Genomic DNA, 23,061 nt, shown 5'->3' with positions numbered 1-23,061 from the left:
TTGTTTATTCAGACAACAAGCAATGTGGCATAACATACTATACCAAATAAAATGTAGGCAGAAATAGTAGAGAATATTGTGATTATTGTCAAAGACACACATTTTAAGAAAATGATTTTTGGGCATGGTTTCAGGCCAAAAGAAGACCATTTGAACCCTCATTCAGCATCTTAAGTTATTAATTTACTGACTAATCAGCTTAGGGCAGTGGATGGAACTCAGCCTCTGGTACAGCAGGCAAGGTCTTTGCTACCCACTGAGCTCCATTCTCTTGTCAACATTTTAGGTGTGTGATCTTGGTAGTTTTGAACTTTGGCTTTTTCATCTATGATGTAACCTAACAAAACAAAGCAAAACAAAAACTTTTCCCGTCTCCATGTTTGAGGTGTCTGTACAAAATTTTAATTATCTTTAATAATATTGATTTATTTGAACTAATTAGTATAAAGGGCAATTCTTCTTGATGACCTTTTTATATAGAATCTCATGTTAACATACTGGCCTCTAACTTACTCTATATTGGAGGGTGACCTTGAATTTCTGATTCACCTTCCCCACCTGAGAGACTGGTCACCAATTTTGGATTATACAGTGCTGAGGATAGAACATACTAGGCAAGCATTTGATCAACCGGAGAAGAGAAAATGGGATGGCCTAGTGGTTATGGGCATTTGCTGTTCTCTCTCCCAAGATTGGGTTCAGTTTCCAGCTCCTACATGGTAGCTCACAAACATCTGTAGCTCTAGTTCCATGGGATCATGGGATCAGATGGCCCCTATGACCTCTACAGGCACCAGACACACGTCAGGGCACATACTAACATGAAGGCAAAATATGCTTGCACATAAAGTAAAAATAAAATAGTAAAATTATATATTTAAAAAACAGATGTTAGTTTACAATATTGTTCAAACCTAGTCTAAAAACTGTGGTAGCTTGAAGTGTTGTAGCATCCTAGATTAAAGGGTCATGTCTGTATTTTGGAACCCCTCTGGTGGCAAAACAAATAAACAGTGAAATCTGCGCTCAACATTCCATATATAATTTTAATATCTGCACTTTCAATATTCCATATAATTTAAACACTGAATGCACACACTTTGTGCAGCCATCGACTAGCCACATAATAGATGATTATTTCCGGAGTAAATTTTTCCACGGTTATCTTCACTTATTCGTCCTACCAATGTCACTTTTTTGTTTTAAACAGGTCTTTATTAAATCAAACCCATTCAAAGAGAAAAGCGAAGACGACGAAACTCTCCCAAACCTGTCGTCTTTTAGATTCGGTTTGAATCTCTGTGTTCCTGGCACAATGGAGTACGCTCTCTGTTACCGCAGGGGTCAGATCTCAATCGGTTGACTTCAGAACAACAGCTGTTGACCAGTGCCCGCCGCAAAAGAGCGCGCATAGAGCATCCCCTAGCAACGTTTATGGCGGTGTTGCTGGGAGTTGTAGTTTGCATGTGTCCGAGGCGCCTGCGCGCAAGCTCACACGGACTGTAGGAACTACATTTCCCAGGAGTCACTGGACCAGAGTTGGGCGGGGCCGGTCCAGGAGGCGGGGCTCTGGCTGCAGCGATGGTTGTGGCGGCTCATTCGTAAATGCCGGGCCAGCTAAGTGGTGACTATCGCTGGTCGGAGCGGTCTGAACAGCTGTTTCTTCGAAGAACGGTAACTGATGGGCGGAAGGAGCGGAGAAGCCCGTCCGCCGCCCGGTTCCTGAGAGGCCAGCTTGGGCTTTGGGGCTGGCATGGCGCGGAGGGCTTGGCGCCCGCGGGCGGCGGTGGTTCCGGGGCTTAAGCCCGCTTTGTTCTTCCGAGCACCCGGGGGATCGGTCCTCAAGGGGGTCGGCCGGGGTGCGTGTTTCTGTTCCGGGCGACACGCTCGCCGGGCCGGGTGCAGTGGCGCCGCTTGCAGTCTTTCAGGAGGCCTTATCTCGGCTTCTCCAAAAGCTTTGTTGCTTTCAAGAAGAGTTGTGTTTCAGGGGAGGCGGACCTGTCAGCTGAAAGTTTTCAGGGTCTGAATTGTCTCCTCGTATCTTCCTCAATCAAGGTCTGAATTGTCTCCTCGTAACTTCCTCCTTCTCCAGTGCAGATAATTTATGTTTTGAACAGAAAGATGTCAAAGCTTTCAATTAGTCGATTTTTTTTTAAAGGCAGCTTTACGTACAATTAACTTACGGTAATGACTACAACTTCATAAGCAGGTGGTGTTGTACCTCAGATTTTAATATCTGAGTTTACATAACATACTGTCCTAGACAGTCTATTATTTGTAGTTTACCTAGGCCTTCGTATAAGTAATAAAAAACAAATTTAGGGGAAAATTTTTGGCGTTCTTTAGACAAGGGCTTGTTATGTAGCCCAAGCTAGCCTTCCACCTCAAACACTGTATTATAGGTGTGTATCATCAATACCCAACTGTGAATCAGTATTTCAATACTTAAAACTGGCAGTACGTATAGTTTTAGGACCACAGTAATGGACTTGTAGCAAAGGTATGGAAGTTTTAGTGCTTTTTAAAAAAAGGTGTGTGTGTGTGTGTGTGTGTGTGTGTGTGTGTGTGTGTGTGAAGACGATGTTAAGATGCTGCCCTAAACCATTATTACACTTTGCTCAGTCTAACAGGGAATTGTTGACGATTTTCACATTACAGAGTGACTTTCTTTGCAGCTTGTTTACTGTCTAAATTAAGATTTATTTAGTTTTAAGATTACCTTTTACAAATATTGTTGTGTACATGATATGTGTTGGATTTCATGCATGTTCTGCATGTGTGGAGGGCAGGGGACAACTTTGTAGAGTCAGTGTCTCCTTTCACCTTTATGTGGGTTCCGGGACCAGCTCTGATCGCCAGGCGTGTACAGTTTGCACTTTACCCACTGTGAGCCATCTCTCCAGCTCTGGGTTTTCTTGCTTTTGTTTTGTTTTAAAGACAGTCTCTCACTTTACACTCACACTGTCTTTGGGACTTGCTATGTATCCAGACCGGCCTCACCCCTGTGATGACCAGCTTCCTTCCTCAGTGCTGGCATTATGCTTGTGAGACCCCATGTTTGATTTAAACATTTTTTTTTTTTTTTTTACTAAGGATGTTGAAATTTAACCAAGGTTAACTGAAAACTCCCTTCCTTGCCTTTACAGGTAGGTTCCTAATGTAAAAACAATTAGGATTATCTTTCTTACAACAGATTACAAGGAAATTACTATTCAGGAATTAACAGTTACTGGATAGCTAGTTAATGCGTGCTACTCTTTTTTGTTTTTTTGTTTTTGTTTTTCGAGACAGGGTTTCTCTGTGTAGCCCTGGCTGTCCTAGAACTCACTTTGTAGACCAGGCTGGCTTCGAACTCAGAAATCCACCTGCCTCTGCCTCCCAAGTCCTGGGATTAAAGATGTGTGCCACCACGCCCTGCGCGTGCTACTCTTAAGTGTATGATGCAGTGTATATACTCCCTGCAGGCTGGAGCCCTTTCTCAGTAAGAACCAGCCCCTATCTTTCTAGGTGCTCTAGTTTGGCTCTCCTTGTTATGGTAGAAAACAACTAACTGAAAACAACTTGGAGTTTATTTCAGCTTACATGTTGTGGCCTATCATCCAGAGAAGCCAGGGCAGGAGCTTGAGGCAGGAACTGATGCAGAAACCATGGCAGAGTAATGCTTGCTAGCTTGCTTCATGGTTTGCTTTCTTATATGACCCAACCCACCTGCTTATGAGAGGCATCGCCCACAGTGGCTGGGCCCTCCCACACTAGTCATTAATCAAAAAAAATGCCCCCAACAGCATGCCTAAGGAAAGCAACTTGATGGCCAGTCTGATGGAGGCAATTCCTCAGGTGAGGTCCCATTATCTTCAGTGACAAGAACTAACCCCCACACTGGGTATCTGCCATTCTCAACTTTATAATTCCATTTTTCTCCGCTTCGCTAGTTTACTTTATGCTTGTGCACCATTTGTGTGCCCAGTGCCCTCCGTGAGCAGGGGAAGGTGTTGAATCCCCAGCAGCTGGAGTTCTGGATGGCTTTGAGGCACTGTGTTGGTTCTGAGACTTAACTCAGATCCTCTGTAAGAGCAGTAAATGCTCTTAACCACTGAGCCATCTCTCCAGCCCGTCTACATTTCCTATACTACATTTGCTCTTGCTCTGTACTTTGTGGTTCATGGTATGTCTTGCATCACTTCCTTAAGGTTTTAATTGTGTAAATGTAATGAATGTATGCCACACGGGTGCAGGTGCTGGCAGAGGTCAGAGGTGGGCATCATGTTCCCTGGAGTTACAGGTGGTTGTGAACTGTTTCACGTGGGTGCCAAGAACACAACTTGGGTTTTATGGAAGAGTAGGTAGAACTCTTAAGCACTGAGCCATCTTTCCAGCTCCTTATGGGTTTCTTTTTTGAGATGGTCTCACTCTGTAGTGCAGCTAGCCTGGAATTAGCAGTGTAATCCAGGTTGGTCTGGACCTCATGGTAGTCTGCTTGTCTCAGTTTCTGAAGTGCTGGAGCTATAGGTGTGGGCTACTGTACTTGGCTTGCTTATTTATTTTAATTTAGGTACTGAATCCAGGGCCTCACATATGGTAAACATCAGAAAGCCACATCTTGAGGTGGGGGCTTACACTGTATCTCAGGCTGGCCTGGAACTCCCTTTGCCTTGGTCTCTTCAGGGCTGGCATAACAGGTGTGGGTCACAGCACCTGGCTTCTTTCCCTTCATTGCAAGTGTGAGCTTGTCCCTATATAACAGAGGTACACAATGCCTAGAGGCAAAATCGCTAGATCAAGGCTTTTGTGCATTTTATGGTTTGGATAGTTAACTGCCTTACTCTGCAAAATATGTTATATTTCTAAGGACAGCTTAATAAAATAATTTCTGCTTTTTTTCATATTAAATATTAGCAGTCTTTAGTCTTTGCCAACCCAGTGGATAGGGACAAAAAAAAAGGTATATTGTTATTCTTTTTTCAGTGGCATGAGAGTGAACATATTTTGGTGTATCTGTTTCCTTTTTTATCTATTTTTCTGTTTATGTCTTTTGTATATTCTTATATGCCACTTGGAAAGCTAGATACATGTTTATTTACCTTTGTGTTTTTCTGTGTGTGTTGTGTATGTGTGTGTATGTATGTGTGGTGTGTGGTGTGTGTGTGTGTGTGTGAGATGTGTGTGGTGTTTGTGGTGTGTGGTGTGTGTGTGTGTGTGTGTGTGTGTGTGTGTGTGTGTGAGTGATTAAACCTATGTCCACAAGAAGCCCTAGGCTCCCAGGCTGCTGTTCACCTCTTCCACTCTACCCTCTTACTCTCTCATTTGCCTTATACTCTAATACCCAGCTCTCTCCACCTCCTAAGCATCTACAAAGCCAACGCATCTGCGGTCTCCTACCAGCCTCCTGTGTCTCCTCCTTCCTTTGTATATTCCTTGGATTTCCTGAGGACAGTTAGTGAGCATAGATTTGATAAAAATGAAGTCTGCAGTTGCATTTAAAGGCATCGTGAGCATCCTTCCCTGTGGATCTAGATCCTCTGGATGCAGTTCTGTGGGAAGAGTGTTTATTTAACACTTGAGGTGAGGCCCTGTAGTTAATCCTTACTCCCCAAACGTGTGTTGTCCCCAGTTTTCTCATTTCGGTGAATGGCAACTCTGTTCTCACAGTATCTCAGCCAGAACAGTTTAAGAACGAACTACAGGAGAGGAGCCTAGAGAGCTCAGGAAGTGGGAGGAAGTGGGAGGAAGTGGGAGGAAGTGGGAGGAAGACGTAACGGAAGCAGTGGCTCACAGAGGCCTTATGAGATTCGAAGCTTGAGTGCTCCCCCTCCCCTCTCCCAAACTTCACCTTATTTCTCTCCCCTCCCACACATAATTATTTTAGTTAATCATGTGGGGATGTCATACAGTGCACCCCGGTCACCTTTGCTTCCCATTGTTCCCAGGCCCACTTTCCCACCCTTGTGCTACCTCCTCCCCACCAAAAAGAAAAGTAAACCAACTCCAGTGTCCCAGGGTCATGGTCAGACTTCTGTGGCCAGTCACTGAGTCCTTCCCCACCCCCATCAGGAGCCATAGACTGTGGCCACTGAGTCCTTCCCCACCCCCTATCAGTGAGTCCTTCCCCACCCCCCATCAGGAGCCATAGACTGCGGCCACTGAGTCCTTCCCCACCCCCTATCAATGAGTCCTTCCCCACCCCCCATCAGGAGCCATAGACTGTGGCCACTGAGTCCTTCCCCACCCCATCAGTGAGTCCTTCCCCACCCCCCATCAGGAGCCATGGACTGTGGCCACTGAGTTCTTCCCCACCCCCTATCAGTGAGTCCTTCCCCACACCCCATCAGGAGCCATAGACTGCGGCCACTGAGTCCTTCCCCACACCCTATCAGAAGCCATGGACTGTGGCCACTGAGTCCTTCCCCACCCCCCATCAGTGAGTCCTTCCCCACACCCCATCAGGAGCCATAGACTGTGGCCACTGAGTCCTTCCCCACCCCATCAGGAGCCACAGACTGTGGCAGCTACACTATCATCCTTATCACAGGTTTTGAGGAAGGACTCTGTTAGTAGCTTCCTGTCACAGAAGCCTTTAGTGCCTCTCACTCTCAGGTATGAGCACCACCCATACCTTATCCTGTAGTCACCACCAATGCTGCTGCAGAAGGAGCTTCCTTGCCAACAGCAGCTCATGGCAGCGTGGATCATAGACTTCCACATGGCTTCCAGCTGCAGCATGGGCATCCCACAGACATCCCACAGCAGCACTGGAGATGGATCTCAACATGGCTTCTGTGGCAGCTGGGACCATGGAGGTCTTTCTGAAGAGTTTAATCCAGAAAATGATGCTTTATCTCTGATGTCTCAGAGTCAGGTTGATCGTGCAGTTGGGGAGCACTTTGGGAGCAGGACCTGTGGTGAATTTTCTTGTTTAGTGACTGATGGGGGAGGGTCCAGTTCACTGGGAGATGCTACCCTTGTCCTGGTAGTCCTGGGTGCTATAAGAAAGCAGCCTGAGCAAGCCATGAGGAGCAGGCCAGTAAGCAACACTCCTTCATGGCCTCTATATCAGTTCCTGCCTTTGGGTTCCTTCCTGCCCTGGCTTCTCTAAGTGATGGACTTAAAAGTTGTAAGGTGAAATGGTGAAATAAGCTCTTTCCTCCTCAAGTTGCTTTTGGTCATGGTGTTTATCAGAGCAGTAGAAACCCTAAGATGCTTGTTAACAGCCATATGTACCCAGAGTCTCAAACAGAGGAACATGAAGTTAGAAATGTTAGTAGAGGAAAATCAAGCATACTAAAGGGGCCCACTTTCCCACTGTATTTCCTTACTTACACAGCAGTGTAGTTCAACACTAAAGTCTGATGATTCATACAGGGCGCTCCTATAACTTGAGCCAATGTAATTTGTATTGTTGAACATTGAGTGAACACAAATAATACTTTGGAGTATGGAATTTATTTTAAATGCAAACTTCTGGCTTATTTTTAACAATTTTAGCAAGTAAATTTACCAGCTTCCTTCAGTTTTCGTGGGGCTAGGCAGTGGAGGACACATAGGTTCTTCCAGGATCCCCACAGTTTGGTAGAGTGTGAGTGATCCTGAGATTAGTGCTAACTGTTGCTGCCAGGGCCTTCTGGAAGACAGACCAGGACTGCCAGTGGCTGAGGCGTTGTGCAGGTCAGGAGCAGTGTTACAGCTGCAGGCAGAGCTGGGTAGGGGATGCTAGGGTGATGACTTTTTTGTTCATCCCCAACAGGGCAAAGAAACAAGTGTGTAGTACCTGGCATTGATTATTGATTCATAAGTGATCTAGCACTTGTCTATCTTAGTGACTGAATGATTGTATCAGTAGTGTTTCTGATCTACTCACTTAAGGTTTTTAAAGGCAAAACTCAAGCCAACCAAGCAGTTTACTGCTTAATTGCTTTTTTTCATTAAAGTCTTTTTAAATTTGTGTGTGTGTGTGTGTGCGCGCGCACGCGTGCACAAGTGTGACACGTTTACATGTATGCTGTGCATGAATGCCGAGTTCAGAGGATAACTTGTAGTTGTTCTTTTCTACCATGTAGGATTTGGGGATTGAACTCACGTCATCCGGCCTGGTGGCAAGCACCTTTACCTACTGAACTAACTTGTCATTCCCTGATAGTCTTTTGTATATTTAATATTAGTTTTTGTGTTGGGTTGAGGCTTGGGCTACTTTTGGGTAAAGCATGTATTTTAATGAACACTTATTATCGGCTTTCTTTTTTTTTACAGGTGTTGGAAGTCAATAGGTGTTCTGGATTTTCCAGGGCTTAAATCGGGTCATTAGATTAAAATGTTCCTGATGCCAACCTCTTCAGAATTAAACAGTGGGCAGAATTTCCTAACCCAGTGGATGACCAGTCCTTCTCGGGCTGGGGTCATACTAAATCGAGGATTTCCTATTTTGGAAGCAGATGATAAGCAAGCAGCTACAAATGTTTCTACGAGCTTCCCTGCTAAAGCCACCCATTTTTCAAATAGCTTCAGTATTAGTAGTGAAGAGGATTCATTTCATGAAGAACAGAAGTTGGAGGCTGGAGGACCTTATAAACCATGGTCAGAAAACCCTGAAGCTCCTCCGGTCTTTCCTTCAGTTAGAAAGGAGCCAATTGCATCACGTCAGGATGCCCCGGGATGCCAGGAGGATAACAACAATGATCTTACGCCTCATCTCGAGAGTGAATTCAAAGAAGTGGCTAATAAAAACCCACTTTTTAAAAAACTGGAACAGGTAGGGTCTGGCCTTATAGAAACTGATTTGTATTGTTACAGGCATTGTATGACCAGTCATCTTGTTTCCTCCTTACTCAGAATCCTCCAAAGTCCAAATTGTTTGTCTAATGTGAAGTGTTAAGATGTGTTTGGTATACATGTACATATATAATCACAAAATGAAGCAGTTAAGATAAATTCATGTTTTTCAATTGCCACATTGTTTGGTAAGAATGAAGTTAGAAATGGGTGATCAAATATCAGAAAATAGTCAATGTCCTGGTACACCTATCCTCTTAAAAAACTCCAAGGGGTTGTCCCCCACTTTCTTATTTGAAATACTGATATGATATTCTTTAGAAGAAATTAGATTTTAGTGTTCCTGTGGCAAATGTTTACCACAATGGAGAAACACCCCAAATGGGTGTTTAACTGGCAAGCTGGTAGAAACATTTAGAAGGCAAATTTGTTCTTGTGGCGAAGAGATACATTTTGGGGAGTCTTTCTCTGAAATTATTTGTCAGGGACAATCTGGGAGGGAGGATGAAGCAATGATCAATGATTATGGGACGTCAGGAAGCCTAACACGACTCTGATTTTCCGTTTAAAAGCTGAAAGAGATCCAGCAGAAGAAGCAGGAGCAGCTGAAGAGGCAGCAGCTGGAACAGCTGCAGAGGCTCATGGAGGAGCAAGAGAAGCTGCTCACCATGGTGTCTGCACAGCACGCGTTTCCAGGTAGGCGCTCCTCACACGTGGCCATCAGTTAGAATGAGACAGAGTTTCATGTGCTGCTTCTTAAGTGCTTGGCAGAACAGTTCTACATTCCTGTCACAGGTGGGAAACTCCAGCTTCTTCAGGGCCAGGTAGATAAGTGTGAAACGATGATGTAGTCATGCGTGGACTGGAGGTGCTCTAGCGTTCTGGAGTGTACGTGCTGTACTTCAAGACATTCTCGTATGTACATGGCACTGAGGGCTGAACCCAGGGCCTCACACGCACTATGCATGTGCTCACTGAATCACAGGCCCCGCTAGCAGTCATTGATTTGGGGTGAAAGTAGAATAGAAGCTAAGTGTAGTTACTGGTATCCAGTTCTGGCTGGTGCATGGAAACTGTTCAGGGCTACAGTGATAAAACTGGAAACCATTTTGCCTGACTGAAGAGCTGTGTTTCCCGGGGTAGTAGGAGGCAGTGTTCTCTTGTCTGCTGTGTCTGTTAATAGAAAGCCTCAGGAGCTTGCCTGAGAAAAGAGCCTTGATATTTGATCTGGAGTAGTGGCTTGGAAGCTTTTCTGACCACAGTCCATAGTAACAAACACATTCTCAGCCCTGATTCAGGACAAGCAAATCCCACACCAGTGCGTGTTATTGTACCTGGTGTGAGTAGTAGGGGTGTTTTCTATTTGTCTGTGCCTCCGAAATGCCGAGGTTACAGGTGTGCACCACTATGCTCAGTTTACTCAGTATGGGAGATTGAACCAAGAGCTTTGTGCATGCTAGGCAGATACTGTACCAATTGGGCTGTATCTCCAGCCCTAACTGTGAAACTGTTTATCTGGCAACATTTTCAATGAATCATGTTTCATAAATTACAAGCAGTGATCTGGAGTAGTATGTTGGCATTTTTGGCACTTTCCTGTAAGGGACACACTTTAGAGGTTCAGGAAAGGCCAGTTACTATGCTGTTCACTGAGAATACAGAGAAGATATTGGATGCTAAGTGTGGCTGGGTAGAAGAGGAGGGTTGGGGGAATAAGAAATGGGGATGCTTTTGGGAGAAATATAGAAATCCTGTTGTCTTTATTTCTATATAAAATTTATATATATATATATATTTCTATATAAAATTTATATATATATATATATACATATATGTATATATATATAAAATGTACATAGACAGACATCTATAGCTGTACATAGACAGACAGACAGACACAGACACAGACACAGACACACACACACACACACACACACACACACACATGCACACATGCACTATAGACAGGGACAGGGTCTCATTACATAGCCCTGCCTGCCATGGAACTCTTTATGTAGACCAGGCGGGCCTCAAACTCAGAGCTCTGTGTACCTCTATCTCCCAGGTGCACCACCACACTTAGCTTATCTTAAAATAATTGAACAGTTTATAATTGCTTTAAGGAATCCATAAACACTAAAGATGATTTGAATACAAGTTTATGACTTTTTATTGTAAAGTACAGATATGATAGGGAGGTGGGGGAAGATGAAGTTACTTCTGTAAGAACTAGCCACACTGAATTTGGGACACTTAGCTTGAACACAACGAATTTTAAATTTTCTTAATCTGACTTCTGTTTTTGGTGCTGTATAGTGGACCTAGAGCCTTGTACCTGCCGAGCATCTATCTCCCTTCCTCTCTTTTTCTTTTTCTTTTTCCTTTCCTTTCCTTTCCTTTCCTTTCCTTTCCTTTCCTTTCCTCTCCTCTCCTCTCCTCTCCTCTCCTCTCCTCTCCTCTCCTCTCCTCTCCTCTCCTCTCCTTTCCTTTCCTTTCCTTTTCTTTTTTTCTCTTCTCTCCTCTTCTCTTCTCTTCTCTTCTCTTCTCTTCTCTTCTCTTCTCTTCTCTTCTTTTTTCTTTATGACACGGTCCAATTTATTTTCTTCTTCACTTTTCATTAAAGATAGTGGATTTCATTATGGTATTTCATACATATATACTCACTGTACTATGGTCACTGTCTGTCTGTCTGTCTTCCCTCTTTTCCCACCCCACCAACTGCACTCTTAAATTATTGATGATCTCAAGGAGTTTTTTGTTGTAAAGGATGTGTTTATGAGTGGGTTAGCCAGCCCTTCATTGCTGTGATGGGATGCCCAAGATAAAAAAATGCAGAAAGAACAGTGCACTGTTGATTTGCCTCGTGTTCTGAGGTCTTAGCCCATGTTGCTAGGTCCTGTTGCTGTGGCTCTGTGGCAGCTTCATGTGCTATGGTGGGAATAGATGATGGAGGAGCTGCTCACTTCCCGATGGCTGAGATGTAGTGTCCTTTTTGAGGGGACACCCTCAATATACTAATTCCTTCCTGCTTGGCTCCACCTCCTCAAAGGCCTGCCACATCTCAGTATAGTTACCCACTGGGGAGCAGGCTTTTAGTCTGAGTGTTTGTGGGCCTGTATTCTGGAAAACAGTATGGAGGTTCCCAAAAAAGGTGAAAGCTGATCTACCACAAGATGTAGCTGTACCACTTTTGGGCATCTACTCAAAAGACTGTCTTGTTCGGATTGAAAGAAGTCAGCTCATTCATGTATTGCGGTATCCGGTCTCTGGACTGATATTGTTTTAGTAAAGTATCTGAAAAGAATTTCTACCTTTTATATGGATACATTATTAGGGAAAAGGAGTTCTTTAATATCTTTTCAGATAATTGTGGATATTCCTCTCTGTGTGCTAAACAAGTGGTCTTTTCTTAAGTGGCTGTCCCCATTATGGAGTCTAAAAGCATATCAATGAACTTTTCACAATAAGTTGAGTATCCAGACATTTTTAATAAATTGTTTTATATGTATATATGATGTAATGCATTGGTCATCCAGAAAATAGTGGTTTGATGAGTTCTGTAGGTTTTCAGAACATTGACAGATCTCACACAATATAAAAAAATTGTGTGGCTCGAGCCTTTAATTCCAGCCTTTGGGAGGCAGAGGCAGGCAGATATCTGTAAGTTCAAGGCCAGCCTGGTCTACATAGTGAGTTCCAGGTCAGTCAGTGGTACATAGTCATTTCTCTATTGCACCAGTGGGCACATCTTGCCTGGCAGTTCAGTACTGTAGCACGTGGGATCCAGCACTGGGTAAGACAGTTGGTGACTCTTCTCCCAGTGTCCTGTGTAGCATCTTTGGGCTCTATGAAGGCTTGGCTGCAGCATGTCTAAGTAGAAGGTAATAGCATTTCAAGCCGTGACTGCACAGCTGTGAACACAGTGACTGCTAACAGTACAGCTGTGAACACAGTGACTGCTAACAGTACAGCTGTGAACACAGTGACTGCTAACAGTACAGCTGTGAACACAGTGACTGCTAACAGTACAGCTGTGAACACAGTGAACAGTACAGCTGTGAACACAGTGAACAGTACAGCTGTGAACACAGTGACTGATAACAGTACAGCTGTGAACACAGTGAACAGTACAGCTGTGAACACAGTGAACAGTACAGCTGTGAACACAGTGAACAGTACAGCTGTGAACACAGTGAACAGTACAGCTGTGAACACAGTGAACAGTACAGCTGTGAACACAGTGAACAGTACAGCTGTGAACACAGTGAACAGTACAGCTGTGAACACAGTGAACAGTACAGCTGTGAACACAGTGACTGCTAACAGTACAGCTGTGAATACAGTGAACAGTACAGCTGTGAACACAGTGACTGCTAACAGTACAGCTGTCCTTCCTTGAACTGAGTGAGGTTCCAGCAGGTTTCTAGGTTGCCTTTCCTTTACCGATTTGTAAAAATAATTTTAACTTGGTAGGTTTTCTGAGAGGATCTTGAATATCTTTAGGGGTGAATTGATCATATTTTGGCTACTCTGGGATCTTTTATCAAAGAACTCTTTAGACTCAGTTGGAACGTCTGCCATTCAAAAATCTTTAGGTGCTGGGGTGTGTGGGGAGGTAATACTGCAGAAGATGAAGAGCTGAAGCTGACAGCCTGGGGCACTGCCTGGCTTTTTCATGTTAGATGTGGGCTGGGGATGAAGTGGGCGTGTAGTAGGTAGCAGTGATTATTCTCTGTGTGTGTGTGTGTGTGTGTGTGTGTGTATTTTAAGACAGTCTCATATTTCCCTGGTTGCTCTTAAGCCCAATGAATAGCTAAAGATGACTCTGAATTTCAGATCCTTTTGCCTCATCTTGTGTGCTGAGATTCTAGGTATGTACCACCATGTCTGGTTTTATGGAGTGCTGGGTATTGGACACAGACTCTCTTATTCATTCCAGGCAAACACTCTGCCAATCCCAGCAGTGGGAACTGTTTTATTAAATGCTTCACCATGAGACAATCAGGTGAACAAGGCTGGCAGCAGGATTTCATGGGCTGGTATGGCAGACAGGGCACCAAGTATGCCTTCCATGTTCTGAGAAGTGATGTTCAGAGGGATATATACAGCCCAGCTGATGTAAACAAAATAGACAAAAGCATTTAGAAACTAAAAAGTCAGTAATAATCCCTTTATCTAACAACATGAAAGTTTTAGAATTGATGTGAAGGAGAAATGATTAGTCACTGGACACTAGTCTTAATGGCAGCTCAGACAGATAGTTTGTATAGCTACTAACTGCATTGCTTTGCACCTGTGCCTGCCTGCCTGTCTCTGGATGACAGAGTTGGCAGCTGCCAAGGAGTTTTCACAGATGACCCAGGAATGGCGCCTTCGGAGCCAGTGTACTGCAACTGTGCCATCTTCAGTCTGTGTAGAAAATCTAGGATAAACATTCTCTAGCCTTAAAGTATGTGACATTTGTTTACTTTGGATTTTAAAGCTTTTGTACTTTCGTTAAATGACATACTAATACGGAGAAAAATACTTTTTTTTTTTTTTTTTTTTTTTTTGGTTTTTCGAGACAGGGTTTCTCTGTGTAGCCCTGGCTGTCCTAGAACTCACTTTGTAGACCAGGCTGGCCTTGAACTCAGAAATCCGCCTGCCTCTGCCTTTGGAGTGCTGGGACTAAAAGCATGCGCCACCACGCCCAGCCTCTTCTATTATTTTGAAAACTACTTTGTGGGATGAAGGATCACTACTACGTAAAGGTCAAAGCATTGTAGGATGGCCTGAGCTTTGTTGGATTTTTTTTTTTTTTTCCATTTATAAGGTACATTACTGCCTGATGATCAGAGCCAGAAGCATCGCTCTCCCGGAGATTTAACTCTGCCACCACACAGCTACTCAAATCCAACCCAAGAAAACTCCTGTGCTTCCAACGTTTTACCCGATGAACAGAGTAATTTCTGTAGAGCCACTCAAGATTCCGTATTAACTTCAAAAAATGCTTCGGATTTGTTTTACGAGTCACAGTATCAAGAAGCACATGTGAAAAGAAATGATTTAAAGGAGGAAAGTCCTGCCCACCCTTCAGGTGAGTCACATAACTGAGTTATCGAGTAGTCCTAAGACAAGGGCCAGCCTTTGGAATTGTCCCCCTCCTCTGCTGCTTTAGTTATAAGGTCCCCACGCTGCACAGCACTGACCTGAAGCTAGGTCTTGATCCTCATTCCTACCTCCGACTTCACAGATAGCAACGGGGTCTTCAAAGAGGGAGGCCATGAGTTCTGCATCAAGTGTTCTAGAGAATTTGGGGCTGACAAACAAATCTTTGTAATAGCTTTGGCACGTGAAAGCTGACCAGCTGCAGGTCAACTGTGACATGTGAGAAATGTTTGTGTTCCCAGCAATGAGACATAGTCGTGCCAGAGAATTGACTGTTTGATGGTAAACTCCAGAGTTCACTTGACTTTTTCTGATGTATTTTCCCTACTCTCTCTCTCCTATATTAGTGTGTGGTCACACACACACACACACACACACACACACACACACACACAGACACACACACACACACACACACACACAGACAAAGAGACAGAGAAACAGAGACACACAGAGACAGACAGGCAGGCTGAGGATAGAATTTAGAACATTACACATGTTAGATCAGTGCTCTACTACAGTGTTATATTCCGCTAGCTCATCTTTTTTCTTTTCCATTTTAATGTACGTGCATGTGTGTGTGTATGTGCATCTGGAAGCCCAGTGTGGGAATCGTGCTATTATGCTTGAGGTGGTCTCAGTCACAGTCAGATTCCCCAGCGTGGCCAGTCCTGCTCTGGGATCAGCTGTCTGCCTTCGGAGGCTAGGATTATTCGGCTTGTCACCATTCCCACCCAGCACTTAACAGGACTCCGGAGCTCTTGATTCCAGGCGCCATGCTAGCATGGTGAGAGCTGTAATCATTGAGCCATCTCTTCAGTCCAGCCAGTCTTCAGAACAAAACAGCCATGCTTCCTATCCCGCTTTCTTTTCTTTACAGTTTTGTAATTATGAATATCATATGATATTGTGTTCTTTTTCTATTTAACTTGGAAAATTCTTATGGTCTATTCTGTAATCATCGTTATTAGAATAACCATCAGATAATATATCTATTTAATATTTTTTATAGAGTTTAAGTTATTTTCAACATTTCTAAAATTTAAATTGAATGTTTTCATGATTTTTTAAAATTTATGTTATAGAAAAACACAGCATAATAAAAAGGATCTATATTTAGCATTTAGAATTAGGTCCCCTTTGCCTAATGCTTACTTCCCAACCTAGAAGTCATTGATATGGAAAAGTCAAATGCCCTTTCCTTCTTCTTTATTTGTTTATTTTTTTGCTTTTTGAGACAGGGTTTTTCTGTAGGCTCTGGATGCCTGGACCTCACTCTGTAGACCAGGCTGGCCTAGAACTCATTGCCTTTTCTTCTCAGGTATTGGGATTAAAGGTATGTGCCACCACGCCTGCCTCCTCTCCTTCTTTTACACAGTAAAAGTTTTGGAAAACTTAAAATAACCAGAATAATTAAAAGATCACTTCAGTGATTATAGGGTTAATGTGTTACATATTTACATTGTTGATACATATAGGAATGTGCATATATGTATATCTATAAATCTGTGGCTATATATATGTGTGTATCATTTGTTGAACATTTTATTGTAGGTAGTATTCAGGCATTATATGCTCTATTTGAATTTTATTATATCTGAAGTACAAATTAGAATGTATGTATAGCTATACTTTTAATATATATAAGGAGGTTAATATCCAAGCCTATTTTGGGGATTTCTTCTATTTACCCCCAAATGATCTTTTACTGTTTAAAAAAAATACTTATTTGTATTTTATGTATATAAGTATTTACTTATGTGTGTGTGTGTGTGTGTGTGTGTGTGTGTGTGTATATATATATATATATATATATATATATACACACACACATATATATGTATGTATGTATATATGAGACACACACACACACACAGACCCAGTGCCCAAAGAAGCCAGAAGAAGGAATTGGATCCCTCAGAACTAGATCACCAACTTACAGGAGGTTATAAGATGCTATTGGATACTGGAACCAAACCTGGGTTTTCTGCAAGAGCAGGAAGTACTTTTAACTGAAGAGCCATCTTCCTAGCCCCTTAAAGTGGCTTTTTAAAAATGGTGATCCAATCAAATTTCTGCATTGCATTTGCTTGTTGTAACTTTATAAACACCCTACTTCCATTGTTGTTGTTTTTTTGGGACAAGGTTTCTCTCTGTAGCCCTGGCTGTCCTGGTCCTGTAGACTAGACTGGCTTTGAACTCAGAAGTCTGACTGCCTCTGCCTCCTGAGTGTTGGGATCAAATGTGTGCACCACCCACAACCAGCAATATATTTAATGTTGAGGGCTTGGAATTGCTGCAGAAACCACTCAGACAACCATCTCAGTTAAACAGGGTTGGTTTATTGAACATACACACCAAGACCGATTGATCAGAGCCACAGACCAGACTCAGGAGCTGACTCTGGGCTCGGAATATTTCTTAGGGCCATTTTATAAAGGAAAACCCACACTGAGCTCATGTGCAGGTGCAGGCAGCTCTGATTCAAGCTATTTTGGCTCCACAGAACAGTTCTAACTGACCTCTATTCTGATTGGTCCTAAGTAGAGCTTACAAGCTTACAGTCGTGGAATTCTAAAGATTAACAAACCTCAGAACATAGCAGGGTATGTGATCAGCTTGACTCTGTTCCGAGTCAAAGCTATTTTTCTGCATCAGTAACGATATGAAATGACTGATGGGCATGGGACAAAATGGCTGCAGCTATTCTGGGGGAGCAGACTTCAACACTTTTAAGAGATAAGTTCTGGAGGAATATCATGGATCTTAATTATCTTCATTGTAGTTTTATAGTTTTTCTTTATTTTATTAGAAGTTCTTAAGTTTTCTAAATTTTTTTGGTGTAAATCTTTTTTCTCTTCTCTCTCCTTCCTTCCTTCCTTCCTTCCTTCCTTCCTTCCTTCCTTCCTTTCTTTCTTTCTTTCTTTCTTTCTTTCTTTCTTTCTTTCTTTCTTTCTTTCTTTCTGTTTTTTGAGATTGGATCTTACTATATAGCCTTGGCTGGCTTTGAATTTATGGCTGCCTTCCTGTCTCTACCTCCCAGGTGCTAGGATTACAGATGCATGCCAGCCTACTTGGCTGTATTTTTCAAATCCTTCCTTTTTGTTTTTGTGGTGCTGGGAATCATCAAATTTAAGGTTTGTGTTCACTAGGCAAGTGATCTACACTAGGCTATGTACTACATAGACATAGGCCCTATGTACTACTTTTAATTACATATTTTAGTAACTTGTGATCATCTTATGTCTTAAAACTTCATTCTGCAGTTTTTGAACTCAGTTGTCCCTAATTTTCTTCTAGGGGAAGGTGCTTTGCCACGTTGGGAAAAGAAGATGGGGAGGAGTCAGGAAGGGAAGGATGTGAACTTACAAAAATGTGGAGATTCTTCAGAAGTGGTTAATATTGATGAAAGGTACGGCTCATACTCAGAGTACTAAGAAATGAACCATGTGGTATTTTCCTTATTGAGCTCTATGTTGGAGAAATCTATGCTTGCTTGTCTCTCCTGAATGTGCCTCAGAGCATCAGCCTGATGATGTAACCCATTGCATACCATTAAGCAAGAGACTGTGGTTGGAAGTAAGGACAGTCCTAGTAGCCATGACATTGTACTGGACACCTTCTGCTGGGCATTGTGGTTCAGGCCTGTAATCCTAGCACTAGGCTACACCGCAGAATCTGAAGACAGCCTGGAATAAACAGACCTTGATGTGCCCCTCCTATTTAAAAAAATGTTGCCTTATAGTTAAATACAGTTGTGGAAAAAAGGAAAACCAGATGTTGAAATTTCCCACTTGGTGTCAGCTACAAATTATATTTGCATCATTAGTTAAAGTTAGGGAAATTAAGAAATGTTATTTCAGCTGGGCAGAGGCAGGTGGGTCTCTAGTGAGTTCTAGGCTGGCCTGGTCTATACAGCAAGTTCCAGGATGGCCAGGGCTACACAGAGAAAACCTGTCTTCAAAAACAAAAGTATCTTTAAATAGTTTAATTTTTTTTTATATCTTTGAATTTCTAACATATTATAGGCCAGATAGTTTCTGATTATGGCTTTACTTGACAACTTTTCTTAGTTTAAAAATATACACTTAATATGTTATTTAAGCTATGCTTAAGGTTAAACAATGACTGTGTTACTTTATACAGTGAGTATGTCTGCAGTCAGTGGGTAGAGCTCAGAAGGGTTCTTTTGTATCCCCAAGTCCTGTGTAGAGTTACATAGTTTTGTATTTTGGGGGGCTAGAGAAGGATTGTAGATTTCATTAGGTTTCAAAGGGGAAGGTAAATAGAGGTCTTTTTGCTTATTTTGTTTAAATTTGTTTTCTTTCTGCTCTGTGTGCAGGATATAGGATAAGTTGTGGGTATCAGTTCTCTCCTTCACTGTAGATTCTGGGTCTTGAACTTGGGTCTCAAGGTTGCACAGTAGGTACCTTTACCTGCCCTATTTGTTTGAGACAGAGCCTCACTGTGTAGCTCTGACTGGCCTCTGCCTGCTTTAATATCTTGAGTGCTAGGATTGTTAACATAGTTATCATCACACCTTGTTCTTTTTTTTCTTTTGTTTTGGGGATTGAACCAAGGTCTAGCACATGTGAAGCCTGTCTCTGCTGTTAATCTCTAAGCTGGCCCCTGGTCCTGGAGAATGCTAGCTTATAGTGCAGGCTGAGGTATTGACTATTACACGAGTATAAATACTTACATTGTAAGTTGAGTGTTTGTGACTTGGTTTTTATGATTAGGCCCATCAAAGCTGCTGTTAGAGAGAAGCAGCAGACATTTGAGGACTACTTAGAAGAGCAGATCCAACTGGAAGAGCGGGAGCTTAGACAGAAGCAGCTGCAGGTAAGCGGAGCACCGTTGCCATAGCTATCAGTCTTCAGGGAGACTGGCTTCAGAAATGACTGAGATGACTTGTATATGCAAATTAATTGGATTTTGTCTTCTTACTTTAGGAAGCAGAAGGACCATTGCTAGCGAAAACGAAACCCAAGCAACCATTTTTAAAACGAGGAGAAGGTTTAGCTAGGTTTACTAATGCTAAATCTAAATTTCAAAAGGGGAAAGAAAGTAAGCTAGCAAGTACGCAGAGCCCATCAGAGGACCAGCCTGGGTCTAAAGTAGACAGACAGCATTTGCAGAGGAAAACTGCTCTCATAAATAAAGACCTGTGTGCAGAAACCCCCACTGTTAAAAAGGACAGTAAAGCTAGACCCAAGGCTGGCTTTGCCTCACTCAGGCAGAAACCCAAAGTGACCAAGACCAATATGAGAGAAAGTCTCTCCCCACCAGGACTGAAAGTCCAGACGGGGAAGAAACGTGATGGACAGTTTAGACACCAGGTCAAAGGAGAACGAAATGCACATGCTAGTAATAAGGAAAATGTGCCTGCATGCATAAAGCCCTGGGATGCTGGTTGCAAGATGTGGAGTAAGACACAGGGGAGAGAGAGACTTCCTCTTTCCACTGGACCAGTTGGCTGTGTGGTCTCTAGGAGCCCGATACGTGAGACAGACAGAGAAACAGAATCTTCCCTTGATTTTTCTCTTCAGAAAAAATTAGAGATTTGGGAACGAGAAAAAGAAAAGGAAAACTTGGAATTAGATGAATTTTTATTTTTGGAACGGGCTGCTGATGAAATATCATTTTCTAGTAATTCCTCATTTGTACTGAGAATCTTAGAAAGGGACCAGCAGATCTGCGACGGTCACAGGCTGTCTTCTACTCCTGTCAAAGCTGTACAGCAGCGTGAGGCACAGCAGGCAGATCCTAGGGGTCAGAGTAACTGCAGTGAGATTCCCCGTTACGGTGTCGCACATGAGAACGAGAGTGAATGCGAGGCCATGCTCTTGTCTTGGGGTTCAGGGTCACCTGATGGTTTGAGGGAACTGTCCTGTAAACGTAGTATGAAAGCCTTCCAAACCAGCACTTCTGAGATCCAGAGCCAATGGGATGCAAGGGATGATGGCGTTGCCAACAGCGACAGTAGCACTGAGTCTGAGGAGCAGCATGACATTACCATCAAACCGTCCACCGAGGTTGGGGACAGGGTCTTCAGCAACAGAGAGGATAGTCCACAAGTCTGTGATGCCAAAGGACCTATTAGGGACACCGGGGCTCAGGAAGATAAATGGAGAGACGCAGACCTGGATCTGTCTGATAAAGAGTGTAGCAGTGACGAGTCTGTCATAGTTGAAAGCCTGAACAATAAAGTATTGGAACCACTGAGACTGCCCTCCTCTCAAGCTGGGAGTAAAATTGACTTCGATGATGAAAGATCGTGGACAGACCTTGAGGAGAATCCATACGAACATGGTGTTATCCACAGAGAGGAAGCCATATATGGTACACCCCAGACACAGTGCCACAGTAAGAGTGAAGGGTGTGTTCTGGACAAAACAATAAAAAGGAAGATTGCACCAGTCAAGAAGGGAGAAGACTTCAAGTGTGACAGGCGCATAAGCCCTCCTCCTCCATCTGACTTGATGGTAAAATTCTTCCCTTCTTTGAAACCAAAGCCAAAATTAGATTCACACTTGGAAAATGAATCCAAGTTAAACCTGAGTCAAGATCAACCACCAGGTAAGTCAAGGCACGAGAAAATGTTGCAGGGTGTGCACTACACTGTTGTTGTTTCTAATGTGCATGTCATTTTCAAGCACTTTATCTTTGGCACAATCAGATTGCCAGCACACCACTCTTCTCCTTTGGGGCATTAAGGGTTAAATATGAACATTTCAATTTTGCAACAGTGTATCTGATAACCTAATATGGGTCCTAAGTGAGTAATGAGTAACTTTTTGGGTTGTGTGGATATGTGCTGGACAGAAGGACGGTGCTTCAGTGTGACACTGTGCTATTTCACTGTGCTGCTACTTAGAATGGAATGCAGTTTGAAAGTAATCCCTGGGATTTTCTATTAAATATATGTGGCTTGTAGTTGACTGCTAGGAACTGAAACTGAGAAATTACAAATTGTTGATAGGGTTTGGAGTGTGTGTGTATGTATGTATGTGTGTATGTCTGTTATACAATTTTTTTCCTTCCCTAGACTTGACTTTTCATGATGGTATAAACATTATCATTCATTATATTTATGCATTGTAGCCACCCGCAGCCACACGAACTGGGCTCCTGAGAGGGAGGCTGGAGCTATATGGGAGGAAACGGCAAGAGATATAAGGAGACCAAGACAGATACCGATCAAGGCCCAATGCTTACTAAGAGTCTGAGCTTATAAAGGGGGAAGGCCCATTCCCTGCCACGCCACTCTTGATGCTTTGTTGCCAGCCTGTCAGCACTTGATCTGCCAGAGCTGTTAGCACTAGGTCGCCAATGGACAGGATGCCAGCTATCTCAGGAAGACAGGTTCAGCCTCTCAGCAGGTAGCAGTGTCTTAGAGAAGAGCACAGGTGGCAGAACAATAGACCTAACTAGGTCAGAAGACTCCACCCTAGGTGGTCTCATTCACTGTAGCAGAACAGGTCTGAGTCAGCCTGCTCAGGGCTGGGGGAGGCTACAATGCATTCTGAAATATTACACATAGAAAAGTAAATATATATGTGTGTATGTGTGCGCGTGCGTGCTTGTGCGTGTATATATATCTGACATATATATGTGGTGTCTGAGGAGGCCAGAAGAGGCCTCAGATCCCTAGAGCTGACACTCCAGTGGTTGTTAACCATCTGTATGAGTGCTGGGAACCGGTTCACAGCTCCTGGAAGGGTAGCAAGTGCTCTTACTAGCTGCATCATCTTTTCCAGCTCTTTGCTTAAGGTAATATTTTAAGATTGCTCTAACACATAAACTCAAATATGCAGGAAGTTTGAATGCTTGAAAATGTAACAAACCAAAAACATCTATAATTAAATTTTCCAAAGGTAAGTTGCATACCATTTTGGGGGTTTTCTTTGTAGACACTTTTCCTGTGTACTTTTATAGTGATATTGGCATGTATTACAATGTCCTATCTACAACATACTTTTATCTTGTTGTAAAGACCAGATGTATTTTTCAGGCGGGCAGGACTAAGTGATATCCAGATTAGAACTGCTGAACTCAAGGGTAAAGTATTTACTGTTTCGGGACTAGAGGCTCACAGTTAAAAGCACTGCTGTTCTTACGAAGGACCCAAGGATGAGATGGCTCACAACT

General features: G+C 43.0%; 1 protein-coding gene across 4 annotated transcripts in view; it reads left to right on the top strand.

Moving 5' to 3' along the window:
- Positions 1-23,061, top strand: part of Cenpj (centromere protein J) — a 48,729-nt gene that overhangs the window by 2,078 nt on the left and 23,590 nt on the right. For 2 of the 4 annotated variants that reach the window (XM_006518847.3, XM_006518851.4), the window contains exons 2-8: positions 1,211-1,674; positions 8,245-8,743; positions 9,336-9,459; positions 14,576-14,839; positions 18,211-18,322; positions 19,650-19,752; positions 19,863-21,489. In XM_006518847.3, the coding sequence (XP_006518910.1) occupies positions 8,306-8,743; positions 9,336-9,459; positions 14,576-14,839; positions 18,211-18,322; positions 19,650-19,752; positions 19,863-21,489 (2,668 nt within the window). In that variant the 5' untranslated portion in view covers positions 1,211-1,674; positions 8,245-8,305. Of the gene's footprint in view, positions 1-1,210; positions 2,056-8,244; positions 8,744-9,335; positions 9,460-14,575; positions 14,840-18,210; positions 18,323-19,649; positions 19,753-19,862; positions 21,490-23,061 lie in introns of those variants that run through there. The other 2 variants (XM_006518849.3, NM_001014996.2) reach the window with 2 other exon arrangements.

The sequence above is a fragment of the Mus musculus genome, chromosome 14 (genome assembly GCF_000001635.26).
Source record: "Mus musculus strain C57BL/6J chromosome 14, GRCm38.p6 C57BL/6J".
Classification (NCBI taxonomy): domain Eukaryota; kingdom Metazoa; phylum Chordata; class Mammalia; order Rodentia; family Muridae; genus Mus; species Mus musculus.
The sequence above is the reverse complement of the archived record's forward strand: the minus strand, read 5'-3'. Positions and strand labels throughout refer to the sequence as shown.